The following is a 22,359-nucleotide window of genomic DNA, read 5'->3' as shown; positions in this document are numbered from 1 at the left end:
ATGTCTGTTACAACAAGATGTGAAGATCTTCCTCCTCTGGCTCTTTCTCCGCTCCTTCCTCTGTGGACCCTATACTTCTGCAGTGGTGTCGATCACTCTGTTGAGATGATCTGCCACTTGTCTGTTTAGACTTGGAGGAGTTTGGGGGAGAAAATCTACCACCATCCACTCTTGGTCATGGCTGTAACCTCAGGATACTTTGAGTGCTCACATAATGGGTCCTTAATAGATGTTTGCAGTCATTTCTGCACAAAACAAGGACTAGTAAGCTTCCATGCAGGAAGCTCTTTGCTGGGCTGCTTCACTAAGATCATCATCCTAAGCAAGAATTTCCTTTCCGAAGGTGAGGTAGCTCACAGAACAGTGGTGCATACATACTGTCTAATCAAGATATATTAGATGGAATATCACCAATAGGATTTACCGAAGAAATCTGTTCTCTTGCCACTAGGGTGTGTGAGCAAGTGTGTTTTGTGTGTGTGTGTGTGTGAATTCGGAGGGTCTCATAAATCTTCTACCAGAAGTGTAAGAGACAGATACCCAGTTACATGCAGAAAAACAATGTTGCAAGACTGGAAAGATGGCTCAGCCATTAAGATCACTGACTGCTCTCCCAGAGGACCTGGGTTCAATTCCCAGCACCCACAGTTCTCAAAAGTGTGTAACTTCAGTTCCATGGGATCTATGCTGTCTTCTAGCATTCTTTGGTACTGCATGCATGCAGGGCATAGACATGCATATAGGCCAACATCCACACATACACAATAAAATGGAAAAAAACCAAACCAAAACTGACCTTCCTACTGAATCCCAACCATTGTTTTCTCCCAATGAGACTAATAAGGAAGCCACAGTGCTGCCTTAGTCCTACCCTGGGAGAAGTGAAGAGATTGAATCTTGAGTTCTCAAGCATAGAAGGCTATTTAGGACTGATGGGCCTGGGAGAGGCCAACTCTGTCCAGTCACCAAATCTGTTCAGAGCTGGTGATGTCAGGTTACTTTTTAAAGGGGCAGATGTCCCTTCCAAATGGAAAGACAATACTTTGTTTTGTATGCTGGGCACTCTGAAGGATAAATAGCGTGAAGGCAGGCCCACAGAAAGAGGGGAAGACTGACCAAATTAAAGGACCTCTGGGAAGGCTATCCACACTCTAAAAGTCCCCTCTAACTGTGTTTTCTCCCACCACCCCCCGTCTCTAAAGCCTCCAGGGAGGACTTGGACTCTGGCTTTGCAGGACAGTGGCAGGAATAAGCCCTGGGTCTGGTGGCAGCTCACATTTCCACACACGGCACAGCTCCTCAGAAGCTCTGTAAAACACCCAGGAGAGCCTGTGCTGGGAGCCCTTCCCTTCCAGTGTCCTCAGGCATCGGGAGACAAAGAGCCCAGACACAATGACTCCTTGAGATCATCAGGGCTTCAGCTCCATTTATTTGAACAACCAGAGATTCCTTGTACAAGCAGCAATCTTAAATTGTGGGTAAACATTTCACTCGAGCCCAGGCAGGGACTGAAAGATACACATGCAAATATATAGTAAGACCGTATCTCTGAGGGTTAGAATTCTGGGAAATAATTTCATTCCTTCAGTTTCCGTAGGACTACGTCTATAAGCCCACTCAACCTGGACTCGCATAAATAGTAGGTGAAGTGCTGAATATTGAGCAAAATGTCCATTTCCCATTCCTTTCATCACAGACACTAAGAAGGTGAGCCCATGGTGGTCTCAGGAACTAGCCAGCTTTATGGCAATTGTGCACGCTCCCTTCTTCCTGGCCCTACAGAAGATACTGCTCCTTGTGAGCTTCATCTAGACCTTTTATCACATGGAGATTAGGGTAAGGGAGGCTTCCTGGAAGTGACTCAGCCTTAGCTAGAGGAGTGTCATTTCCGCAAGCAGCCAGGTTCCAGGATGAGACGCGAAAGGCTGATGCTCTTAGCAAAGGCACTAGGTCTCATGGCGGTCAAGAACTGACTAGGGACCACTGCACACATGGGGTCAGGGAGGCTTCGATATGCTCAGTAGGTGAATCGCATCTTTTGGGAATAGCCGAGCTTATCCAAGTTCGGGTGGCAGGCCAGCTGTACCATTGGCGGTGGCCCACAGAGCAGCAGCAGCACGTCGTCTGCGGGAGCGGGCAGGTGCTCCTGGATCATGTCAGCCGTCACAAAGCCCTTGCTGTAGGGCCAACCTGGGGTAGAGGGAGAGGAGAACAGATACTTCCGATCCACGTCAGCAATAGGCTGTGGCGCTTCCGGGACAGACCCCTGAGAAGACCCAGAGGGGCTCCTGAGAAGGTCTCAGTTTACAGCAGCAACTATAGCCACATCCCTGCCATTCACCTGAGAAACAGGAGCCCGAAGGAAAGGACCAGGAGATCATTTGTCCGTGCACACAGATTTAGGATTCTGGCAGTGCCAGGATGGTCTGTTTTACTCAAACCAGAACTCACAGAGGGGCAGGGATGTGGCTTGTTTAGATAATAAGGGACTAGCTAGATATTCAGAAATGACAAGATACCTTCTGGAGGATGGTCCAGAGTGAACCAGAGCTTAAAGCGGTTAGGATATTGGGCCTGCAGTTCCTCTAGGTCTTCCCGCAAGATTATGTCCTTTTCAGTCTGAAATGCAAAGAGTCTTTGAAACCTCAGGCCCACATCAGAAAAGTACTTTGCTATGACAACCTTCCATCCAAGAAGGAAAGGGAATACTAAAGGCATGCTCGAGTTCTAGGAAGAGTCAAGGCTTGGCAGTACTTTTAGGTGCTAAGGATCAGGAAGTGACCTTCATTTACACATTACAAAGGGATATTTGACCAAGAAGGTCCAAGTTCCTATGCTCAGCGTGAGACACCTCCATCTTCTCGTTTCCCTGGGGGCCAGAGATGAAACTGGCTTAATACTAGGCACCTTTTTTCTTTCTTTTATACAGTCATTATTTTTATTTTATGAGTGTTTTGCCTGCATGAATGTAAGTGCATTGCATTGGCACCCATAGCCCCTGGAGCCCAGGAGAGAGTGTCAGATCCTGTAGAGCTGGAGATAGAGAAAGTTGTAAGCTGCCTTGTGGGGACTATAAACTCAATCTGCATCCTCATCTATCTAGTCCTCCTCTTTCTTTCTTATTGTGATGGAGGCCCCTGTATTCACAGAAGGGCTTCTGGACAGAGACTAGAATAGGCACCGAGCCAGTTTCCTCTCTCAGCCCCGTCTATCCACACAGCCAACCTTAGAGTCCTGGGACTGAGAAAAGCAAACCAACCTGGTTGGCAAAAAGCAGAAAGCACTGGGTTGGATCTTCAGGGACTTTCAAGATGGCCCGGATCAGCTGCAGCATTGGAGTAATTCCTGCATGAGGATAATCCCATGGTGAGATGTGCCGGCTGGAGAGACGTGTTCTCTCTGCTTTGTCCAGACTTCTTCGCTGACCAACTGTCATCTCAAAGCCTATCGTTTACACCCTGATGTTTTCCTGCTGTATCTAATCCTCTGACCTCCACCTGTATATTCACCAGGACCTACATTTCTGGAGCTTAATATTCACATAAGAACATAGTGTAAACTGGGCGGTGGCAGCACATGCCTTTAATCCCAGCACTTGGAAGGCGGATCTCTGTGAATCTGAGACCAGTCTGGTCTACAGAGTTCCAAGACAGCCAAAGCTACATAAACTCTGTCTCAAGTCCTTCTAAGGAGTCAATCTAAGACACTTGCCCTGAAAGTCCCTTGGAGGTAGGAGTGCAAGCACTATAGATTAGGCCCGACACAGATGGTAGCACAAATCTTTACCTCCCAGCACTCAGTCTCGTATCCACGAGGACAGAGTGGGTTCTGGGCCAACTGGAGCTACATAACATAAGATCCCATCAAAAAAAAAAGTCCTAGGTCACTACGGTCCCTTCTGTTTCCGTGATAAGAGTTATGGAACACTGCTTATAGAGGGTAAGAATAAGTTCTTTGGAATCAGGCAAAGTCAGATTTTAATCCTGTCTGTGACCATTACTAACTAAACCTGTGGTAGCCAGGTAGTAGTGGTGCATTAATCCCAGCATTTGGGAGGCAGAAGCCAGCCTGGTCTACAGAATGAGTTCCAGGTCAGCCAGGGCTACACAGTGAAACCCTGACTCTAAAAACTAAAACCAACCAACCAACCAAACAAACAAACAAAAACTATGGAAACCTAAGCTCTAGGAATCTCTAATTCCTCATTTGTAGACGAGAAAGGCTCACAGTTACCCACGTACAGATAGCAGGTATCTAAGAGTGGTACTCTACAGCACTCTTGTTTTTCTTTGGAGATATAGAGGCTTGGATCTAGGACGGTGAGCATGCTAGGTGGTCACTAAACTGTCCAGGCTTGGCTAGAACTCTGTATTTATGGATGTAGCCTAGGCAGACTCTCAACTTTGTGAGCCTCTTGATTCAAATTCCAAGTATCTAGAGCTTCAGACCTGAAGGGCCAGGCCTGGTCTTTTCCTCCCCTATTCTCACTTACCTGTTTTTCTCAAAGTCATTAAACCCACTCAGTTTGTGGAGAACGCTCCTGGTTTATTGCTCTCATTCTGTGATTTTTTTTTTGTTTCTCCTTGCTTATGATTTAAGCTACTGGGGAAGTCTAGGCAGTGATGGGGGGTGTGAATGATGATGGTCCCTTGATTAGACAGTGATGAAGGGGTGAATGATGTCGGTCCCTTGATTAATAGCTAGTCCTCTATTACAAAGCCTGAGATCACGTCGGAATCTGCAAAGCAAGCCCAACAACGCTAAGCAAAACTGTCCCCCCCAAGGGATACAGACCTGTCCCTCCGGCAATCATTCCTAATTTCTTTGCCACTCGCAGTTCAGGTGGAGATTTTTTGTTGGGCTGAATGTGAAAATTCCCTGAGAAGTCAAGTGAAGGGTTAGAGTCAGTTCAAAACAAGAACTAAATAAACAAATGCAGAATTGAAAATATGCCCTAGGCTGTTTTAGCAGCTGCTATGGAATCTGATCCTGGGACTTGTCAGCCTGCCCTGACAATGATGTGGGAAGAACAAAGGGGCTGGGCTGTCTGCCTACCAGTCAGTTCACATAGTGGGGGCACAGAAGTCACACTCCAAAGAAACCCAGTGGTACCCACAGCCTGGAAGATTCAGAGCCAAGTGAGGGCAAGAGAAGGGGTGTGAGGCAAAGACCCTCTGGAAGAGAACTGCTCCCTGATGAGGCGGTAGGCACGGGGCCAGGGTGAATTTACTTTCCCTAGTGGTCCAGAACATTCACCAGGAGTATGGCACAGCACCCAGCTGTTCCCTTGGGAAGGGCTAAAAGCTTTCTCCTTCCGTTCTTAGCCAGAAGGAAGAATCTTTGAGGGAGGGGAGGAGGAGCACAGGTGTACTTTGATAATCTCCACAGCTGTCCACCACAGCTGGTGAGCAAGGCGAAACCTGCCTTTCTGTAGCAGAGGTGTTTTAGGAGACCTTACCTAGGTACACACGTGCACATATGCACACTGTACCGAGGGACTGTAGGGACAGAAGTGAGACAGTAGGAGGGAAAAGACAGATACTCACCTTTTCCACCATAACTGAGCAACCCACTTGGCCCCCGGAACTCCACCACATCCCCAATCTTCAGGCTATCCAGATACTGAGACATCTTCCCTCCTTCAGGAAATTTGGGGTGCACACCTTTCAGATAAACCTGATGAAGCATAGAGGAAGAAAATGTGTGTACGCATATATATGTGTGCGTATGTACACATGTAACGTGTATGTATGCATGCATGTAACGTGTATGTATGCGTGTGTGTGCATTCGTGCGCGCGTGTGTACACCTGCCACAGCAAATGCAGAGACGTCAGAGAACAACCTCAGATGTTGGTTTGTGTCTTTCATCTTGTTTGAGACAGGATCTTATCTTTCTTGTTCTTGGAAGGCTACCTGGCCCCCAAACTCTGAGTTTATGGGAATTCTCAGGTATCCACCTCCCATTTCCCAGTAGAGGCATGCTGGGAATTCAGAGGCATGGGCTACTGTGTCCAGCTTTGCATGGGTGCTGGGGAATTCAAACTCTTTACCTAAAGACCAGGTCATCTCCCCAGCCCCGAGATTTCCTTTCTCTACGCTTACCTTGATGACAAGATCCACATAGCCTTGGTCTTCATCACTGGTGACAGGAGTGTAAGGCCTGATGACCAGACTGCCATCAATTCGGGCCGAGAGGTAGACATGCTTGCCTGGGAACCATGGGGAGGGTTACATAAGCTGCGGTGGATGGTGCTAAGTCCCTGTCACCTTTCCAAAACATTCAGATTTAAGAGAAAAGAATATTTTGCTTCTTGGTGTGGGTCCAAGGAACGTGCCTCAGGGAAAGTCCCTCTGCAGCCGTTCTTGCCTCCTCCCACCTGAGAAACTCCCTCAGCTACAGTCAGGACGTTAGCAGCAGGTGGGAAGTTTTTGCTGGGGTGGGAGGGAGCTTATGACAAGTCCCACAGGATACAGGAAGGAGTACCGGAGGTTAGAGATGACTAGGGGCACAGATGCCACACCCTAAAGGAGTGGTCCCTTATAAACGAATGGACTCGAAGCCAAGTGAGGAAAGAGGTACGATGTGTACAGGGAAAATAGCTAAGTAGTGACTCGCTGTCGTTGTAGGATGCCAAGGAGAGAAGCCTACTCCCTTTTCCTTACCCACAGGCAGTCCCAGAATGTGGTGGGCGGTAGGCAGGGCAAAGCGGAACCTCCTGGTGTTGAGGCCCACAGTCTAGAGGATGAACGAGAAGATGTTTCATCAAGCAGGTCTGGTCTGCCAAGTCCCTTGGAGCAATCTAACTGAAGTGGATGCTATCCCTCAAAACAGGAGAACTTCGGTTCCCTCTCTTCCCTACCCCTCTTCTTCACAACTTACCGTCTTGTCTAGCAATCGCAGCAGGTACTTCTCATCCGGGTTCTGGAGAGTGACCTGCGGCCGGCGGGATCTTCGAACCACATAGGCACCCACAGCCAGTCCGAGTAGAGTAAGCAGCCCCACCCCCAGAGAGGCTAGCAGGACCGGGTTCTACGGGTAGAGGAGGAAGCATGATCGCCACGTTTGAAGAAGAGCCAGGAGGTGGGTGGGGGACCAGGGGAGGTGATCATGAGCTCCAGTGAGAAAGAATGCCAAAGCCGCAGGAGTGAGCGGAGTAGCGACCCCAGCCCGCAGCTGGTGCAGCGAAACCCCGGCATCCAGGGCTGGCACAGTCCAGTCCCGCGGTACCAACTGCCCAGAATCAGCTGGGGCGGAGACCCCGGGTCCGGGGCACCGAGCGAGAGTCTTACCGGCTGGATCCCCATGACCTAGCGCCGCGTCCCGCTCCAGTGGGGCTGACAGATCCCACAATGCGCCGCGGGGCGGGCCCGGGGGCGGAGCTCTCCAGGGCGTGGTCTAGGGAGGAGGGCCGGCGTGGCTCGCCTCTTCCCTATGGACTGGGTGGTCCAAGGATGCGGCTAGCTAGGCAGTCTCAGCTCTCTTCCTTCTAGCTTTCGGGTCTCCGCCACTTACAAGTACCCCGAAGGGAAGGGATGACAATTCCGTCTAACATGGAGCCAGGCTAATTCGCGTGATAAGTATCTTCTAGTTTAAAAGCCTCATGGAAAGTGGAATGTTGAGCCAGAGACAGGCTTAAAGTAGAACAGGAAGTCATCAGATGGCAATTCTTGTTGTTGTTGTTTTTTCCCAACAGGTTGCCTTGCCAGACAATTGTACTGACAGGCTGATGTTTGTTTCAGGAAGAGTGACTGGGCAACTTCATTTCCTAGTCCTTCAAACAAAACAACTGATTTTGCTCACAATATCAGTTCATCAGTATCAGTCAGGAGGGCCTTTGTAGTTAAGAGCTCACCTCTCTTGTGGAGGACCCTGTCTGCGTTTCCAGCACTTATATTGAGACAACCATCTGTCACTCTAATTCTAGGGGTTCTGGTGCCCTCTTCTGACATCCTCAGGGACTATATGCACGGTATATACTATGTTTGTATGTACATACAAACATACGTACATAAAGGCAGACACTCATATGCAAAACAAAAATAAATAATAAATCAATATCTTTTAAAAATCAAGGGCTTCCTTTTGGTTCAAGTCAAGCTTCCCACCAAGTATGGGTCCTCAGCACTACACAAGAACAATGCCTCTAGCCCCTAGTGGCCCTGTGACCTTGGACAACTTACTCCATTCCTCTGTGTTTCTTCATCAATAGATGAATATACTTAACGATCTTTGAGTAATTGGCTCATAGACTATTCTGAGGCCTAGTGAGATGTGCTTGTTTTTAATGTAATGTTTGTCAGAGGGCAAAATGCTAAATGGATAGCAGCTCATTTACTCTACTACTATACTATATAATTATTATAGTATACGATACTATACTATACTATACTATACCATACTATACTATACCTCAGAAGACGGCCCCAAGACTCCCTTAGGGCTTAGGACTCAGCTCTATTGACAGAACAAGCATGGAACAAAAACTAGAAAGAGACGCCAGAAGCCGCTGGGGCTGCACATTTGCCATGGCCATGCTTTCTCAGACATGTTTCCCAAAGTGGCACTTGCTCTTTGAGATACAGTGATGGATGAATGGTCCACACATGACACTACTGACATCAGAAATGAATACCTTAGGGACATGAGGGACAATGAAGCCTTGGTTTTCAGTCAACTCTGAGTGTCCCAAGGACGGTTTTGATTTTTTTCCCCCTCTGGGGTGGCTGAAGATGTCACTCAGAATTTTGAGTGCAGCTAGAATGTCTGCTCTGAAACATTGTTTAAACACAGTTCAGAAACACCGACTAAAGGAACGTGTGCCCGGGTATGGTAAAGTGCCCACCAGTGTAGGAAGCTGAAGGGGGGAGAGGATGGAGTCATACTTTCTAATTTTTAAAAATAATTCCTCATTTTGTCTTGTGTGTCTGAATATTTTGCCGGTGTGTATGTATGTATGTTTGTATGTGCATTTCTTATGCCCAAATAAGTCAGGAAAACTGACTGGGGTTGCAGATGATTGTGAACCACCGGGGCCTCGAATCCGTGATCCTCCTGCTTCTGCCTCTTCAGCATATCCTATGTCATGTACCACCACAACCAGCCCTTTCTTTCTTTTTTGTTCTAGGAGACCCATGGGATTACGTTCTGGAGCGTCTGACTTGCTAATGCTCAGAGATCACCACCGCTGACCTTTTTACTGCCGGGTTCGGTTCCAGGTCCTCCTCCTTTTCCTGGGTGGGATGTGGCAGGGAGGGAGAGGTGCAGAACAAGAGGAGAGCATGGCAGCCAAAGGGGCACACAGTTAGAGTGCATTTCTGGGAACTACTGGGTCAGGTGAGATGGCTTATCCTGGGTACTGTGTGCTCTCAACCGTCATGTTGCACAGGCAGGGAAACAGGCCTTTCAGGTAAGTAGGCCATGGCCACAAAGGGCTGACAAGACCATGCCCAGCCTCCATGCCTTTCAATAGTAGCAGCCTCACAATGTCACATATTAACAGCCCTGTATGCCTCACAGGCCATTCCGCAGGTCACATATTAACCAGGCTCATTACCCTGACGGTGGAACACCACTCCCCTTTTCTACCTCCTCTGAAGGAGCCTTAAAACAAGAGACCTTGTTTTGCATGGAAGGGGGAACTAAAGTTTTACTTCAATTCCACCCCCAACATCACTCTATTGGCTTAAACAAGGATTTGATTCAGCACCTCATGAATCCCCTCTTCCTGAAAACCTAAAATTAAGTAAATCTCTGGGGGCCAGGCAGTGGTGGCACATGCCTTTAATCCTAGCAGTAGGGAGATAAAGGCAGGTGGTTCTCTGTGAGTTCGAGACCAGCCTGGTCTACACAGAGATCCAGGCGCCTCTGATTTTCAAGTGCTGGGATTAGAGTGTTCACCACTATACCCAACTGCTACCATATCTTTTGAGACAAGGTCAGTCACTGAACCTGGAGCTCTTTGATTGCCTATACCCACTGACTGGCCTGTAAACTGCAAATCATCTCATCTCCACTGCCTGGACCTGGGATTAGAGTTACACACCACCACATCTATCTTTTCTCATGGGCACTGGTGAAAAACACAAGTTCTCATGCCTGTGCATCAGGCACTTCGCTCACTGGGCAATTCAATTTGCTCATCCCTTCTAGTATGATTTTGAAGCGAATCTTATTGTATTTTTTTTCACTCTTTGGGACTCCATCACCCAGATTAAAGACTTATTCTTGCTTATGAATGCCTGGCCTTAGCTTCGCTTGTTTCTAGTCAGCTTTTCTTTCTTTCTTTTTCCTTAGGATTAACAATTATAGCCAGCTTTTCTAACTTAAATTATCCCGTTTCTCTTTTTAAAAGTCTCTGGGCTTTTTTTTAAACCTTTCTTTATTCTATATATCTTTCTTTATTCTATATATTTTTTTTCCTTCTTGCTCCATGACTGGCTGTGTGGTTAGAGGGCTGGCCCCTGGCATCCTCTTCTCCTTCTCTCACTCCTAGAGCTCCTCTCTTTTTTATTCTCTCTGCCTGCTAGCCCCGCCTATCCTTTCTCCTGCCTTCCATCTCTTTATTAGACCAATCAGGTGTTTTAGACAGGCAAAGTAATACAGCTTCACGGAGGTAAACAAATACAACAAACATAAAAGAATACAGCACATCTTTGCATCATTAAACAAATATTCCACACCATAAGTGCAAATGTAACACATCCTAAACTAATATTCCATAACACCTCATGTTTCATGTAATTTGCTCTTAAATATTTTTAGCGTATACCTTGAAAAGATAAGGCCTTAAGAAGAATCATTGCCACTGTTGCAATATAATAATTGCAAATTGTTATACATTGAAGTAGGCTTCTGGTGTATTGTTCTATGAATTTTAAAGCATGTATAGATTTGTGTAATCACCACAATCAAGATATAGGATAATTTTTACCTCCAAAGCTCCCTTGTGCTTTTTTGTTTTACAGTCTCAATTCTTTGTTTTTCAAACAAAAATAAGAACTTTGTAAGGTGAAGTACATGTTAGTGAGAGCTATTCAAATATATATGTATATAAATATATTACATTGTATATGACTTTATTTTCTCTGTCAATTGAAAAATCCATTTTGTTGCTTGCTCCTTTTCTCAAACCCTCAACCAGTCTTCACTAATCTTGGTCAATCTTAAATATGTTCAACATTTAACCAAGTCTCACCACCTGCTGTTGCTTTGGCTGAAGCACCACCATCTTTTCTGCGGATTCCTGTAGTTACATCCTACCTAGTGTCGTTTCCATATCTTTCCTCCTTCAGTTACTTTAATTGTAATTAATGTATTAAATTGATTCACTTTTTTAGAGTGGGTGTCACTATGTAGTCCTGGCTGGCCTTGAACTCACAGAGTTCTGCCTGCTTCTTCCTGGAGTGCTCTGGCTGGCTTCTTTCTATCACTTTAGCATACTGTGCCGCTCTGCTGAGAGAAAACCTCTGCAGCTCCTCTGGAACACACTCATGTATCTATCTAATGTTTCTGCTCTCTTCCATGCACAGGCCCCTGGGGGAAACAGTCTCTGTTTACTAAGTACCTTGAACAGTATGAATAATAAAGTAAGAAAGGGTTCTAGGAAAAACACACAAAGCAAAATGTAATCAGAGAGCTGGAGAGATGGTTCAGCGGTTAAGAGCACTGGCTGCTCTTCCAGAGGTCCTGAGTTCAATTCCCAGCAACTACAGGGTGGCTCACAACCATCCAATATGAGATCTGGTGCCCTCTTCTGGCATGTAGGTATACATGCAGGAGGAGTACTGAATATATTATAAATAAATCAATCTTTGTAAAAGGAAGAAAATATAATCACTGCCAGGAAGATAGCTTTCCCAGGGACATGCCAGACTTCCCTGGTGATGCAGACACTATAGACTTCATGTGGCCATAATTCCCCTTGCCCTCCAGTTCCAGGGGGAACCTAGTGTGGGATGATTCACCACGGCTTGCATGGATACTGCGCACATGGAGGATCTGCACCTTGGCTGAGACGTGCTAACCTAAGGAAAGGTCTGGTTTTGTACAGAGAAGGATCACTGTCAAACTCGCCGCAGGGGGAGACATTATCTTTATTATTCTGATTAGGAGACAAACTGATCTTCTCTAGGGAGGAAGGAGAATTCTCAGAGCTTTCACATCGCAGGAGAGGCAGCCTCTAAATCTCTGTACAGGGAGTCACTGTCTTTATAAACAAACCTGCCCTGTGCCCTGGAGGAAGACATTAAGTTCTAGGGCTGTTTTTAGCCTAGGTTTAAAAAGGGGGGAGGGCTGGGGATGGCTCAGTGGTTAAGAGTGTGACCTGCTCTTGTAGAGGACCCAAGTTGAAGATCTGGTTCCTAGTACCCTTGTCAGGTGACTCATTAATGCCTATAACTCAGCTCCAGGGGGGATCTGATGCCTCTGACCTCTGCAGGGACATGCACTCATGTGAACATACTGACACCAATACACAGACACATACGTACAGACACAGGATTAAAAATGATTTTTTAAAATCTAAAAAGGTGGGGTGGGATGGTGGTGGTGGTGCACACTTTTAATCCAGCACTAGGAGGCAGAGGCTGGAGGATCTCTGTGAGTTCAAGGACAGCCTGGTGCAGAGAGTTCCAGAACAACCAGAGCTATACAGAGAATCCCTGTCTTGAACCTCCCCATCTCCACACATAAAATCTAAATAAAAAAGTAAAATTAAAAAAAATCCAGAGGGTGTGAAAGATGGATGCCTTTCCAGAGTACCTGAGTTCAATTCCTGGTGGCTCATAACCACCTGTGACTTCAGTTCCAAGGGATAGATGCCTTCTTCTGGCCCTGTGGGCACCGTGCATGCATGTAGTTCACAGGCATACATGTAGACAAAACACCCATATAAAAGTAATAAGCCAGCAAAGTGATACATGACTTTAATATTATCACTGGAGGGCTGGCACGGGGGACAGAGGCAGGTGGATCTCTGTGAGCTCAAGGTCATAGCCTTCCTGGGTACACAGTCAGACACATCTAAAAAAAAATAATGTAAGTATATTGTTTATTATTTATTTTTGAGACAGGAACTCACTATGTAACGATGGCTAGCCTGGAACTCTGCAACTCACTATATAGACCAGACCAGCTTTGAGCTCACACAGATCCTCGTGCCTCTGACTCCCAAGTGCGGGAACTATAGGTGCTACCATGCATGGCTGAATTATGTTCTTTTTAAAGATGTGCACATGGTCTTTCATGACATTCTGTTTTTGTTTGTTCATTTGTTTTTTTTTAAATATTTATTTATTATGTATACAATATTTTGTCTGTGTGTATGCCTGCAGGCCAGAAGAGGGCACCAGACCTCATTACAGATGGTTGTGAGCCACCATGTGGTTGCTGGGAATTGAACTCAGGACCTTTGGAAGAGCAGGCAATGCTCTTAACCTCTGAGCCATCTCTCCAGCCCTGTTCATTTGTTTTGAAAAAGAGAAAAACAGAGAATATGCAAATGTTTATGCATGCGCGTGTGTGCATGTGTGTTTGTGCATGCGTGTGTGTGTGTGTGTGTGTGTGTGGCAAAGGACAACTTGCAGGAATTAGCTCTCTTCTTTCACCATGTGGGTTCCAGGAGTTGAACTCAGGTCAACAGGCTTGGTAGCAAGCTTTACCCACCTTGCTGGCCCAACATCTCCCTCCTTTCCTCTTTCCTTCCTTTCTTCCCCCTTCCCCCCCCTTCCCCTTCCTCCTCTTTCCCTTACCCTTTCTCTCCCCCTCCCCCTCCCTTCTTCCCTCCCTCCCTCTCTCCTTCCCTCCCTCCCTCCCTTCCTCCTCCTCCTCTTCCTCCTCCTCCTTCTTCTCCTCTTTTCAAGGACTACACAGGGTTTCTCTGAGTAATCCTGGCTGTTCTGGAACTCACATTGTAGACCAGGGTAGCCTCGAACTCAGAAATCAATTTGCCTGTCTCCTGGGTGCTGGGATTAAAGGCGTGTGCCACCGAACCTGGCCCAACATTCTTTTTCTACTGCAAAGAAGAATAAACATTGCAGTGAAAAGCAATTGGCTATGTGGAGTCTTCATTTCTCTAGCTTTTGGAACGTGTGAAAAACAGTAGACAAAGAGACAGGAAGATCGCAAAGACTGCCAGAGGGCATGGAGGACACCAGGGAAGCAGCCTTCCGGACAACAGGACTGACACACGCGTGAACTCAGAGACTCTGGCAGCACGCACAGGACCTGCACAGGTCTAAGACAGTCGGGGCCCTTGCACTGAGAGGGGAAGTGGATAGGCGTTTCCTTCCCCAGTCCAGAAGCTGTCTCCATTTGACAACTACTCAAAAAGGAAAAAAATAGTTCTCTTCAATGCAGTCTCACTGGGTATACAAACCACACCAAAGGGAGGCCCCATGCCCAGCACAGATGGCCAACATAAAACAAACTTAATGGCACTTTTGGAGATGTTTCGTTTCATAATGGCTTTGTTTGATCTTTTTGTTTCTTTGGTTAGCTTTTTTTTTTTTTTTTGAGACAGGATTTTTTTCTGTGTAGCCCTGGCTGTCCTGGAACTTGCTCTGTAGTTTAGGTTGGCCTTGAACGAACAGCTCTGTTGCAAGCTTTCTTGTTGGACTTTTTTGGGCCACCAGCCCACAGAGACTTATTATTAATTATGAAAACTTGGCCTTTAGTTTAGGCTTATCCGCAACTAGTTCTTATAACTTTTTTTTTTCGAGACAGGGTTTCTCTGTGGCTTTGGAGCCTGTCCTGGAACTAGCTCTGTAGACAAGGCTGGTCTCGAACTCACAGAGAGAGATCTGCCTGCCTCTGCCTCCCGAGTGCTGGGATTAAAGGCGTGCGCCATCACCGCCTGGCTAGTTCTTATAACTTAATTAGCTTGTTATTAATCTACATTCTGCCACATGACTTTTTCTTTTCCTCAGTACAGCACTTGCTCCCCATCTTGCTGGTTTCTCTCTGTCCCTCTCTCCCCAGAAATCCTGCCTATTCTCATCTGTCATTCAGATCTTTTTTCTTTTCTTTTCTTTTAAGATTTTTTATTTATATTTTATGTATGAGTGTACTGCTTGTATCCCTACATTCCACTATAGATGGTTGTGAGCCACCATGTGGTTGCTGGGAATTGAACTCAGGACCTCTGGAAGAGCAGCCAGTGCTCTTTACCTCTGAGCCATCTCAGCCCCCTGCCATTCAGATCTTTATTAAACCAATTAGAAAGCACCTTGGCAAAGATACATCTTCACAATATATAAATATTCTGCAACAGAGATTTGCCCACCTCTGCTTCCTTAGTATTGAGATTAAAGGCTTGTGCCACCACTACCCTGCTGTTTGGTCATTGTTCACCATACTTGTCTTTTGCTTATAGATTATGGTCTCTGTTTTTGCGTTTTTATGGGTTTTGTGTGTGTATCTGCATGTACATGTTTTTGCACTTTTCCTTTTTGTCTGTTTTATTCTGGGTTGTTTGTTTATTTGGCTCCTTGTTTTCTAATGAGAGAGAGGAAGAAGGCATGGAGTTGGACTGCTGGGGTTACATAGGGAAGTGGGAGGATCTGGAAGGATATGAGGGGAAGAAAACCATGATAGAGTATTCTGTATGAAAAAATACTTTAAAATGAAAAAGTAGACAATGTAAAAACACTCTCATTTGTATTTTTATTGAAGTTCATCTCTTCTCCATTAGAGAATCAACATCTATGTCATTTTTCCCCCTTCTTTCTTTCTTCCTTCCTTTCTTTTTTTTTTTTTTTTTGAAATAGTCTATGTAACTTTGGTTATCTTGAAACTAGCTCTGTAGACCAGGCTGACCTTGAACTCACAGAGATCTTCCTGCCTCTGTCTCCCTGTGCTGGGATTAAAGGCGTGTGCCACTACATCTAGCTCCTTTTTTTTTTAAAGAAAGGGTCTCATGTAATAGTCCTTCTAGTATTGAGGTAACTGAGAATTTTTGAGCCCCCACACCCTAATTGCTGTGATTCTGGGCATGGGCCATGACATCTGACTTCCTAGCAGAGCTTGTGTGTGTGTGTGTGTGTGTGTGTGTGTACGTGCGCAGGAGGCCAGAAAGTGATGATGTTGAGCTCACTTTTGTGTGTTTAAGACATCAAACACTAATTCAGAAAACACCCACACACGCTTGCCCACGGGCCAGCGTTACAGGAGCACTTTCTCTCAGATGTGTCTAGGTTTGTGTCAAGTTTACAAGAACCAACTGCATAGGATCTCACTTCAGAGAATAAATTACATAATCACTGTATTCACGAGGAGGAGAAATTCTTGGTCAATTGATGCATTTATTTCTCTCTTCCTAGAGCCAGTCTTTCTCTAAGTCTCCTCTTCCTCAACCTCTGTCCAGACCCTGATCTGTAGGATCTTGATGGCGGAGTCATGAGATACTGTCACCAGAAGTTTTATACAGCTAATCTCCTTCACAGCATCTTCCTCATAAAATACCATCTGGTCCAACTGCCCTCTCACCACAGGTCCTACCAAGGTATAGTGAGCACAGCGTTTGGGGTAGTCCATGAGGTTATAGCCCAGCAGTATCTGTCCCTGTTGTAAGAAGTTCATCTTACTGTGAGCAGAGCCCGTCAGCACTGCTACCCGGATGACTTTTTGTGGCTTATCCAGAACCACTAGCAAGTAGTTACCTTCCAAAGGGTTCATGACCCATAAGCAGTCATCGTTGAGAATGTAGGCATATTGTGGGATGGTATTCCAAAACGAGAGCATGTCTGTGAAGACAGTAGCGGCAGGGTTGTCTGGTTCCCCCAAGTCCTTGTCCTGCTCCTCAGGAAAGCACGTGTCTTCAAACTCAGAGTAATTGCCCATGTGGTAGAAGATGGAGGAACTGAAGCGAATTGGAACATTTTGAGACAAGAGAAGACTGAATTCAGAGAGAAGCAAGTGAGTGGGAACGTCCTTGGGGAAGAGGAGCAGGAAGGAGGTCAGGCGGGGGAGGTCTCTAGTGTGGAAGACCTTCCCAGAGATCTTCATGCCTGAGAAGTCCAGGATCACCCAAGGGAGCTCTTTCCAGGCTGACACCGCCCAGTAGATGTTAGACACGAACCTAGGGGCATACCTCACATTATCTCCTAGCAACAGGAAGTAGTCAGAGAGGTTGCTGGCAAAATTCATGAGGAGGACAGAACTTGTTTTCTGCCTAGCATAAAGCTCTCCACAGGGTGAGCTATGATTTCTGCTCTTTGCCAGGGAGCCACCAAGCAGACCGTGGACCACCGCCAGCCTCCCGGATTCAATGTGTGACGTGAAGAGACCTGAAATGTTGGCAACTATTTGGTTGAGCCATGTGGGGTCAGTGTCTGACAGGAGGACCAATACCAGCATATATTTCAGGTCCTGTTCTGAGGAAGCTTGGAAAAGAGACTTCAGGGTGTCCAAGAGGTAACTCCCATGGGTTCGCTGCACTGAGGAGATCCCCACGGTCAGCAGCCCTGAGAAACACAGGAATACCCTCAGTACTTCAGCAAGATAGTTGGTTCCCAGGACTTCCTTCCCAGCCTCTCACCTAAGCCAAGCTCACATCTTCTTCTCCGGGGAGTATAGGTCTGTGGGAGGTGAATACCTGCTCAACAGTATAAAGTCTCACTTGCTCGTTCAATACTTTGAAAGGCTAATGGGAGAAGCTTCACAGAGGATAAGGCTTTCTTTGGTATGAAACTAGGTAGCTACTGCCACGTAAGCAAAAGATCTTTGCCTGGACTTGACCTTCAGAGTTATCTCAACTACTGTGGTTTACCCAGTCCTGGACTAGAGCATCCTCAGTTCCCTTTAAATCCGCATGGTTGGCCAGGCCAGTCCAGTTCCCTGGGCTGTGCCGTTCAGTGGACCATAAGTTCACACTCCCTTCTTTTTTGTCTACCAGCTTCTTCCTCCACCCATGTCCCAAGTCCCCCTGGTTCCTCTTCCATCCATCCATCCTTTTCCTGGAAGCCTGGCATGAATGAGTGTCACCACAGGCTCCCTCACAGTGTTACTCTGGCCTTTAGGTCCTGCTGGGCATTCGAGAGGGATGGGGGGAGGCAAATGAACCTAAGTGGAACCTGTCTTAGCTAGTCCTCACTCAGAGTACTTGCTTCCCTCAAGCTGCCAGCTCCGTCCTTCAGACCCCACTCTCCTTTTCTGGATGAAAGACTTTGCCTGGCTGTCTCCAAGTCTAATGGCTCTTCCCACAGACTCACACTTTCCCTGGGGAGAGGTTCCAGCCAGAAGTGTGTAGCTGGCATGCTGGAGTACTTGGGAATTTTCCTGCATCTTGGTGAAGTATTTCATATGGCTCTTGACTTCAGAGCTGATCTGTTCCTGAGCGATCTGCTGTATTATTTTTTTCTTTTCATTCTGAATATAAGACGGTATATTATCAGTCCCAAGGGCAAGTCTTAGGATCCTCTGGAGACAACTGGCACACGGCCTCTCCCAGGAGTCATTACAGCTTTCTGCCATCCCCACCTGGTCATGAGTCCCACACAGAACTTTCCAGCCACAGCCATGTGGCCTTGGAGTCCTATAGAATGAGAACCTGCCCGCCAAGCCGCTGCCCATGTGTCATTGCGGACAAACATGGTCTAACTTGGCTCAGGCCTCTGCTGGGTTCTGAGAGACAGAGCCTGGCCATCTTTAACGTCCACCCCACGCTGCCTCAGCCTGAAAGCCCTTTACTTGCTCAGTCTCACCTCACACAGCTCTGCTGCCCAAAGCCTCAGCTGCCCTGTGTGTGCGCTGAGGTTTACACTGTAGGACGTACTTCATAGGAGAAAGACTAGCATCTGCCTTGGCGTGTCTGCTGACACCTCCTGGTCAGTACCTCCACCTCCTATGGTGGCTGTGCTTCACCTTATGTCTGGAATGCCTGATCCTCTTCCTGCCCTCCCCCCACCCTATCTGTCTCGAGTTCAGTTCCAAGGTAACCTCCTCTCTGGCATGTCTGGATGCCTCAGATGCACCCCTTTAGGGTGCCCATGATGAGCTTAGAGGCTTTAACCCTTTCCTGTGAAGGGAGAAGCTTCTAGGTCTGGTACTCACCAGTGATGCGTTGGACTTATTTTCCCCACTGAAGAACCCCAGGATGACTAAGGATGCCAGGACTCCGATGCATCTCCACAGGCAACCTCGCATGGTGTGGAGCGGCTGCGGAAGGAAGGTGAGCAGAGTAGATCCCGAGGGCCTCCTATTCAGAGAGCAGGGATGCCCTGCCCGCCTGGCATGCCATGTCCTGAGCCCACCCTTCCTGGACTGAGCTTTCTCAGACAACCCTCCCCCAACCCTATCTGTCTCAAGTTCAGTTCCAAGGTAACCTCCTCTCTGGCATGTCTGGATGCCTCAGATGCACCCCTTTAGGGTGCCCATGATGAGCTTAGAGGCTTTAATCCTTTCCTGTGAAGGGTTATTGTCTTAACCTTTTCTGTCCAAATTTTCTCTTGCCCCTGCTTTTAGCCATCTCAAGAAAATCAACAAACAAAGGTTTCATTCTGTGGAGCTCCTGCCTTCTCCATGCTCCCAGGTGAACTGTGGAGGGCATGTTGCCAAGAAGGGGAAATGGAGGCTGTAGAGATGGCTCCATAGCTAAAGGCGCTTACTATCAAGCCTGATGACCTAAGTTCTACCCTGCGATCTACATGGTGGAAGGAGAGGACCGACTCCTGGAAATTGTCCTCTGACCTCCACATGGATGCTGTCATGTGCACGTGCCTACATATGTGTACACAATACTTAAATTAAGTGAATACTTGACTTTCTGACACTATCCTGCCATGTGAACTCTGTTCCCATATAACTTTGTTTACTCCCTTGGGAGGAATGCCCTGAGCAAGGTGTTTCCTCTCTCCTTCTCAGCAGTGCAGCTTAGTGTGCTCTAGGCATTGTGTAAACAGCCCCATTTCACCATGAGACGGTCTGTATCCTGCCGATGGTGATGAGAACCACTCAGTATGTTTATCGCTGTTTCTCTGTGAGCTCGCTGGGATAAAAGTTTCACAGAATTCTGGTAAAGGCACTAGCCTAGAGTCCTCTGGTTCTGTTCAATCTCAAATTCAACTTCCTTGGCAACGATCACTGGCAGGTTGTGATAGTAATACACTTTTTTTAAAAAAAAACTGTGTAAATATAGGTATTTCCCCTGTAGGTATGTCTGTGTGCCATATGTGTATTTGGTGCATACAGGGGCCAGAAGAGGATGTCGAATCCCTTGGAACTGGAGTTACAGATGGTTGTGAGTCACTGTGTGGGTGCTGGGAACCTGAGTTCTTTGGAAGAACAGCCATAGCTCATGACCACTGAGTCTAACCCCCATAATAATTTTCTAAATGGATGGGGTGGTGGTGGTGCACACCGTTAATCCCAGAACTCAGGAGGCCGAGGCAGATGGATCTCTGAGTTCGAGCCTAGCCTGGTCTAACAGTGTGAGTTCCAGGACAGCCAGAGCTACACAGAGAAACCCTGTCTCGGAAGAAAACAAAAACAAAACAAAATTTAAATGGAGAGGAAATTTAAGGTTAAGTGTTAGTTATATTCCTGCCCAAGTATCAAATTCAGACCAACATTTTCCAGTAGGGATTAGTGATAAATACATTAGTTCTCATCTCTCAACTCCATACTTACTTTTGGACCTGATCCTTTCCAGGACTGTGTCAAGCAGACAGACAAGGTTTTGCGAGAAGTCAGTAGGACGTGGTGTATCTACTCCATGGTGGACTGCAGGGATCCATACAAACCTGGAAGAAACCAGAAATTTCCACCCAGGACCACATCTTCACCAGGTTTTGGGTGCAATATCCATTGAAGTCTTTCTGCCAGCAGGAAATGCTGCTTGAGGGTTAACTGGATCAGGATTTTCTCTGAAACCAAGAATAAAAATAAACTTAATGCTGAAGGATGTAGTCCCAGAGTGACTTCTCTGAGGTTGCTGAAGCTGGTTACCCCCGCCAGGAAACCCCACCTGACAACCATTGTTCAGCCTGAATGGTGCTGTGTGTCAATCTGGCTTTACATCAGGTGCCTGCTTCTGGGTGAGGTAGGGACATAGTTTTCAAACTTTTCACTCTTGAGACTTGAAATTGGAATATTACCTGTTAGTTTGCGTCAACAAGTGTAGATTCTGAGTTATTCCTTTTTTATCAGAGGGCCCCACGAGCTGGTCAGCATTGCCTGTGTTCTCACCTGCTGGCTGTGCTAGCTGGTGGATTACCACACAATTGTTCTCAAATATCTAGCTCTCCTTTGGTCTTAGAAGTATCCAGTGGCCCTCTGAAGTTTCCTTTTATATCTCTTTATCTGTTCTTTTTCACTGTGGGGACTCTGCATTTTCAATGCTATTGCCCCTCCCACCCCGTGGAGGTATGAATGAGAATAGGTTCATGTTTGAATACTTGGTCCCCAGTTGGTGGAACTGTTTGGGAAGGAAAAAGGTGTGGCCTTGATGGAGGAGGTGGGTCACTGGAGGTGGGCTTTGAGGTTTCAAAAGTCTGGTGCCACTCTCCTTGTCTCTCTACCTCGTGGTTATGTCTCAAGACGTGAGAGCTGCCTGGATACCTACTGATATGCTCTCCACCATGGGCATGGCCTCCAACCCTCTGAAATGCTAGGCCCCAAATAAATCCTTTCTTGCAAAGTTGCTTTGATCATCGTGTCTTATGACAGCAATAGAAAAGTAACAAAGGTGTTCCTCCTCCTCCCCCCTTCCTTTTCCTTGTCCCCATTGTCCTCTCTATCTACAGGAAACTATGAAGGATGAGCTATGTCCTCATTGCTATAGTTGGTGCCTGGGCTACAACTTGATTCCTATTTTAAGTTCCTTTTTCTATCACCTCAGCAGGTCTTGGTCTGGTGATATGATTCAAGCCTACATCCCAAAGAGTCTGAATTGTTGTCAATGACCTCTTTGAACTGGGTTTGCTGCATGTATCTGTACCTTCACAGAGTGTAAAAATATCCCTCAACATTGAACTTCAGTACTTCGATAGGTGGACCTCGGTGGTGGTAGTACATGCCTTTAATCCCAGAACTTGGGAGGCAGAGACAGGTTGAGTTCTGTGAGTTCGAGGCCAGACTGGTCTACAGATCGAGTTCTAGGCCAGTCAAAACTACACAAAGAAACCCTGCCTTAAAAAAACAAAATAAAATAAAAAACCCCAAAATATGTGAGTGGAAACATCAGGTAGGAAGGTTATGGCAAAGCAGGGCCATCTCAGCCCTAGTCTCAGATGCTATCTGACAGCGTTCTAGCCTTCTGATTGGTGGAAGCCAGGGGTCTCTCTGTATATGCCTAGGGATACCTAAGTCATTCAGAGGTAGCTAGTAAATGGCTGGCAAGTGGTGAGAATAGCACTGGATTAT

The 22,359-nt window shown here is 46.7% G+C and overlaps 2 protein-coding genes across 2 annotated transcripts; both read right to left on the bottom strand.

Moving 5' to 3' along the window:
* Nucleotides 1-1,400: 1,400 nt before the first annotated feature.
* Nucleotides 1,401-7,367, bottom strand: Cyb5r1 (cytochrome b5 reductase 1). Its single transcript, XM_075988033.1, has 9 exons — nt 7,293-7,367; nt 6,883-7,032; nt 6,666-6,738; nt 6,105-6,211; nt 5,547-5,676; nt 4,795-4,878; nt 3,260-3,345; nt 2,520-2,619; nt 1,401-2,190 (listed from the first exon to the last, which is right to left on the bottom strand). The coding sequence occupies exons 1-9, from the start codon at nt 7,305-7,307 to the stop codon at nt 2,018-2,020; spliced, it is 918 nt and encodes a 305-aa protein (XP_075844148.1). The 5' UTR covers nt 7,308-7,367; the 3' UTR covers nt 1,401-2,017.
* An 8,825-nt stretch (nt 7,368-16,192) lies between these two features.
* LOC142858233 (alpha-1,3-mannosyl-glycoprotein 4-beta-N-acetylglucosaminyltransferase-like protein MGAT4E) lies at nt 16,193-20,703 on the bottom strand. The gene is made up of 4 exons (XM_075987415.1): nt 20,626-20,703; nt 19,067-19,155; nt 18,210-18,406; nt 16,193-17,462 (listed from the first exon to the last, which is right to left on the bottom strand). Exons 2-4 carry the CDS (start codon nt 19,141-19,143, stop codon nt 16,333-16,335), a joined length of 1,404 nt encoding a protein of 467 aa, XP_075843530.1. The 5' UTR covers nt 19,144-19,155; nt 20,626-20,703; the 3' UTR covers nt 16,193-16,332.
* Between the last annotated feature and the right edge of the window lie 1,656 nt (nt 20,704-22,359).

The sequence above is a fragment of the Microtus pennsylvanicus genome, chromosome 10 (genome assembly GCF_037038515.1).
Source record: "Microtus pennsylvanicus isolate mMicPen1 chromosome 10, mMicPen1.hap1, whole genome shotgun sequence".
NCBI classification, from domain to species: Eukaryota; Metazoa; Chordata; class Mammalia; order Rodentia; family Cricetidae; genus Microtus; species Microtus pennsylvanicus.
This window is presented reverse-complemented; position numbering and strand designations above follow the sequence as displayed.

Coding starts and splice junctions, on each gene's coding strand:
- LOC142858233 (XM_075987415.1), bottom strand. CDS start 19,143: ATGCGAGGTTGCCTGTGGAGATGCATCGGAGTCCTGGCATCCTTAGTC. Junction 18,407..19,066: donor TTCTTCAGTGGGGAAAATAA/GTCCAACGCATC, acceptor GAGGATCCTAAG/ACTTGCCCTTGGGACTGATA. Junction 17,463..18,209: donor AACCTCTCCCCAGGGAAAGT/GTGAGTCTGTGG, acceptor TGTGTTTCTCAG/GGCTGCTGACCGTGGGGATC.
- Cyb5r1 (XM_075988033.1), bottom strand. Junction 4,879..5,546: donor GCTCAGTTATGGTGGAAAAG/GTGAGTATCTGT, acceptor TTGACTTCTCAG/GGAATTTTCACATTCAGCCC. Junction 2,620..3,259: donor TTCTGCTTTTTGCCAACCAG/GTTGGTTTGCTT, acceptor TTTGCATTTCAG/ACTGAAAAGGACATAATCTT.